The 5,568-nt window shown below is 34.6% G+C and overlaps 1 protein-coding gene across 1 annotated transcript in view; it reads right to left on the bottom strand.

Annotated features, from left to right (window-relative positions):
- Positions 1-3,311: 3,311 nt before the first annotated feature.
- Positions 3,312-5,568, bottom strand: part of ABHD18 (abhydrolase domain containing 18) — a 12,174-nt gene continuing 9,917 nt past the window's right edge. The window contains exons 12-13 of the mRNA XM_029284771.1: positions 4,841-5,003; positions 3,312-4,025 (exon numbers count right to left, since the gene is read on the bottom strand). Coding sequence (XP_029140604.1) covers positions 3,974-4,025; positions 4,841-5,003 — 215 coding nt within the window. The 3' untranslated portion in view covers positions 3,312-3,973. The remainder of the gene's footprint in view (positions 4,026-4,840; positions 5,004-5,568) is intronic.

A 5,568-nucleotide genomic window follows, 5' to 3' on the forward strand; every position in this document is an offset into this window, starting at 1 on the left:
TTCTCGCCTACATCGTCCATATAGGACGACTCGGGAACTCAACTCCTACCCCGGGCAGCTCACCTATCCCCTTATGCCCAGGGGAAAGGTATCAAGCCGTTTGACAGCTGATGCTGGCTGTCAAACCGGCTTTTACGCAAAACAGGCGGGAGGCAGCAAACAGCTGCGACCAGCGAAATCGCCTGCCACCGGAAGTCCGACAGTGATTATTTATATGTTACTTATATGTAAGGGTATAGGTTTATACACATGCTGCATATAGTTAGTTTTAAATATGTGTTTCTATGTGTACATTTTGAGAGAAGCAACTAAATTTCATTTTTGATGTGTGCCGCTGTGCCCACAGTAAAAAAAATGACAATAAAAGTTATCTTATCAATTCAGGACCTGCAAATTGGGTTTATATGTTCCAGGTGCTGACAGCCAACTAGCATGCAAGCTGTTACATTCTGGATTACAATTTTTGGGTTGTCTTTTAAAACCAGCTTCGTATAAAGTTCATTATAGTAGTCTAAGTGATAACCAGAGCATGAGGTACAATAGCTACATCCTCTTGCATAAGGTAAGGTTGCAATTAGAATACCAGCTGAAACTGGACAAAGGCTTCTTTAGCTATAGCCTGTAGATGTTGTTCAAGCAGGATCTGTAAGTCCAGGATCCCTTCTATTGCAAACCTGCTCTTTGACAGGGAGTGCTTGTCCCTCTGGTGTTGACAATCCTGATCTACAACAGCAACTTCATCCTATCTGGGTTGAGTTTCAATCTCTTTTCTCATTCAGATCCTCATAGCCTCTCCTCCATAATCTGGGCTGGTGATATAATTTAGTATCATCAGCATACCAATAATACAGGTAGTCCTCAACAATTGAGCCCAAAATTTATGTGCTAAGTGAGAAAATTGTTAAATGACTTTTGCCCCATTTTATGACTTTTCTTGTCACATTTGTTAACTGAATCATTGCAATTGTTAAACGAGTAACACGGTTAAGTGAATCTGGTTTCCCCATTGACTTTGCTTATCAGAAGGTTGCAAACGGTGATCATGTGACCCCAGAACACTGCAACCATCAGTAGTCAAACATTCGAATATAAATCATGTGATGATGGGGATGCTGCAATGGTCGTGTGAAGAATGATCATGTCACTTTTTTCAGGGCTGTTGTAACTTTAAATAGCCACTAAAGAACCACCTGCATTATATTCTAAATTGTCAAATGACACATCCCAACAGTTTCATGTAGCTATTGAAAACAAGACCAATTCCTGTTGTATCCACATTGCAGAAGCCACCATGATGATCTCCTCCCCTTCACCCCCAAAATTACCTACTGAGGGAATGGAACCATTACAAAACAGTGTTTCCAGTCTCCAATTTCTGTAGGTCATATTCAATGGTACTAAAAGTGCAAGAGATCTAAAAGAACTAAGAGATTAATATTACCCTCTTCTGGATCTTAATCCAAGAAAATGACCGATGCAGTCTCTATGAAGTCAAATCTGAACCTGAATGAGAAGGATTGATATAATCATCTTCTAGGATGTTGCCATCTGTCACTATTGTCTCAATAACAATCCTTTAAAAAGTGAAACTGGATTAAATTATCCCCTACCATCTAGCTCCCTTCTTGTAACTATTTTATTTTGATTGTACTTTCATCTTATTGTATTACAAATATTCATCTCTGATGATTTTAACATTTTTATGCTGTAAGCAACCCAGGGTCATTTCAAAATGAGATGGTTGGCAAATAAAGTTAATAAATAAATAAACAAACCTCCAGGGATGGCCTTTTTAGAAAGGACACACTACAGCTTCCTTTAAGAGTGCTGGTAATTTTCCCTCCTGCAAGGAGGCCTTGACAATATCCAGGATCCAAGGGGTTACTTATTCATTTGTTCCAACAACAGCAAGGACAGGCAGATCTCAAAGAACAGGTAACAGGAGACAACCTTAACCAGCAGTCTATCCCCCTCCTTGGAGTTTAGGCATCTAAACTATCCAAATTGTTCCTCAGAGGTCATGGGTGATTTATCATAACTGGATCAGGGCTTATCTGGTCATGGTAATAGGGCGATGGAAATCGCTTCTATTTCCAGATCATCCAAATGCTCTTTTCATTCTTCAAAGATAGTTGACATAAATTTAGGATCTTTTTTCCATTGAGAGTAATTGTATTTATTCACAGATCAGAGGGTTAAGTGTAGTTTTAATTAGATACAATCTGATTGCAGTCAAAGCAAAGCAAAGGATATTTGCCAATGCATCAATTTTAATCTAATCTTTTAAACAGAGCATCTATATTTAAGAACTTTTTCTATTACTTGCTTATTCAATAGATGCTGCACTTCAATTGCTTTATCTTTTAAATATTGTATAGTACAGTCTTAGTTTTAATCTTTTTTTTGTGCCTTTGAGTTAGTTTTAACTCCTGGAAACTGCCTGGACTAGTTGGGTTTTATGCCTTCAGATCAGTGCCAACCCGATGGCTGCTTTCAGTTTCTTGGCAACATTTTCAAAAATGGTTTGCCATTACCTTCTTCCTAGTGCCGAGATAGAATTATTGGCCCAAAATCACTCATCTGGATTTTTGTCTAAAGCAGAACTAGGACTCACGATTTCCCAGTTTCTAGCCTGATGCCTCAATCACTATACCAAATTGGCTCCTGGACTAGATACTCCATTTTTTTCTTGGCAATCTTTCAAAAGTAGTTTGCCATTGCCTCCTTTCTAGGGCTGGCTGAGAGAGAATGATTGGCCCGAGGTCACTCAGCTGGCTTTGTGCCTAAGACAGAATTAGGACTCATAATCTCTCATTTTCTAACCTATGCTTTACCCACTATATCAAACTGGCTTTTGGAATTAAAAAATGAGAATAATTTAGGAGTTCAGCTTGTAAAATGGTTTAGGTCCAGAAGTATCTTGTACTAGTAGAATCACACTTTTACTAGCCTGAGGCAAGCACCCTACATTCTGCCCATCCTTCATTCTCCTACAATCTTGAATATCGCTATCTTACTCTACTCCAGAGGAACTATTAAAAGTGGTTAGGAACAAACAGGAAATTTTAGTTGTGAAGACTCAAGGAATATCTGTGCACATGGTTATCAATACACTTAACTTTAAATTCCAATTATAAAAAGTACATGCTTAAGGTTTTGAAGAAGCAATATTATGCAATGAAAGAATTTTGAATTTCTGTAAGAAAACTACTGCAAAATTTTATAGAGCAATAGAAACAAGGAACTGTAGCATAATCTCTTATTAATGCAACATGTAGTTTTAAAAAAATATTCAAGAAATTATTTATTAAAACATTAATACATGCAACATTGACAGAAACACCAATCTTTATTTCAATTCTTGTGGTTCAAAATGTGCATCTTTGTCTTTTTTAAGGCACGGGTTATTGCTATCAATTATGTTAAATGAATATAGTAATAAAGTAAAAAATAGACTACAGGAAAATTAGTTAAGTACACTACATTTACTCATCAAGCTCAAGTAGAAAAAAAATTAACTCTGGATATTGGATCTGTACGTGATCATAATTCAAACTAGAATATCTTAAGAGATAGGGAGGGGGAATTTCAATATATTAAGCCTAATTTATATTATTTTTTCCTTTAGGAGCTAGTATTATATTGCTGTAACGCAATACTATTTCTTTGGATATTTATAATAAAGTAGAACAAAAGAAGTGTGCAAGTTGAAATTTAAGAGTTGTCAAAACTGAATTGGTCTCTCTTTTATGGGTGTATAAACTTTCCAAATCATAATAATTTTTAATCAAAGCATATTTTGCAGATTTAAGATACCAATATTAACAAATTTTGCTAAAATCACTTTAGCACCACAAATCTAACTTTAAAAAGTTATATTTGATTACAATTTTGTTAGGTTTGTCTATTCATGAAGTTAATATCAGGATCCACACAGGAGTAAAAATACATGGAACAATTCAACAGAAGAGGACTATGCCAAATATTTCTGAACAAAGCGTTCAAATGCATCATATATGGCTTGCCTAAAAGAAAAAAAGAAAATTAATTGTACTAATATCATTTGGATATTGATTTCAATAAAGCTTTATTATTTTAAATTGTAAAATTCAACTTGAATGCTGTTACCATAAACTACAACTTCATGGTCCATATCAACAAAGTAATCACATTTTCACGTACAAATTAGAATTCTACTTGCAAAATGGTTTATGCACTTTAATAACATTACATACCAAAGTGCGCCTTACCCCTGAAACTAACTATAGAATGTCATAAAACATTTCCTATGGTCAACTGCTGATGCTTGACTATGCTGTACAATTTGACAAGGGCTGCTTTCAAGCAGGTATATCTCTGAATGTCTCTCTGAATTTTTAAGAACCTTTCCAATATGTTAGGAGTCTGCCACTGTTGACACCACTGAGGAATCTGATATGGAAATATCTCTGAAATGACGACTCAAAGGATCATGTATTATCTAGTAGAAACCAAAACCTAAAAGACCATTTTCAATTATATCTCCTTCTAGATTCTATTGATCCGTGAGGATATCCTACTTTCTACATCATGACTTATAGATTGCTAGTTCATGGGGATGTAAGGAGACTTTGTTTGTTATGGTATGTACTTTGTAGTATCAAAAGTCTCTACACAGTATTTTAAAAAGTATAATAATGTTATTACTATACTATTAGAGCTATTAACATTCTTTGGAGTTTGTTTTGTAATGAATTATGTTAAACTGATTTTGAATGTTTAAATAAGCAGTATACAAATAATTTAAATGATTTAAGCAGCAGCTACACTTAATTTTCAGCGCTTACTCTGAATGACTAACCTGAACAATCCTTGTTTGAAGAGATAAGCACTAACATGACCTCCATTCAAGTATCTGATTTCACATCCTGGCCAAATTTCTTGAAGGCTACGCACTCCAGTTCTTGGAATATAGGCATCTTCCTTAGCTTGGACAACTATGATCAGTGTGGGATCAACTGGAACTGAGGACAATTTATTTGAAGATAAATGTATTAACTTTAGATTAATATCATGTTAGAGATGTTTGTTGCATTACAAAATAATTCAATGAACATTCAAAAGTACATTAATAGGTGGCAATATAACCTAAATAACTGCATAAATAAAGCTGCCAACAGCTTAGTTTTGTATATAGCAGTATTAGAAAGTGTGAATCAGAAAAGATTCTTAACACTAAAATTTCTGAAATTAAACCAGTTTTCCTGCTACTGCAGAAATAAATATTTATATTCCATGAGGTATTAGAATAGGGTCAATGGTGAAGTTGAATAATCATTGATAGATAAGACCTAATCTATTCAATTATAATTTCACATGCAATAGTAATTATTTATTTATTTATTTATTTATTTATTTATTAATTGTATTTATATCCCGCCCTTCTCCTTTCGGACTCAGGGCGGCTGACAAATGATAAAAAGCTAACAAATTACACCTAGTTAAAATTTGATTAAAATGAAATATTTGAAAATGTCAAATTTAAAAGTAATTAAAACCCCTATAAAATCCCCTAGGCCAGTCCCGCTT

Source organism: Protobothrops mucrosquamatus, unplaced genomic scaffold, assembly GCF_001527695.2.
Source record: "Protobothrops mucrosquamatus isolate PMUCROS unplaced genomic scaffold, P.Mucros_1.0 scaffold928, whole genome shotgun sequence".
Lineage (NCBI taxonomy): Eukaryota > Metazoa > Chordata > Lepidosauria > Squamata > Viperidae > Protobothrops > Protobothrops mucrosquamatus.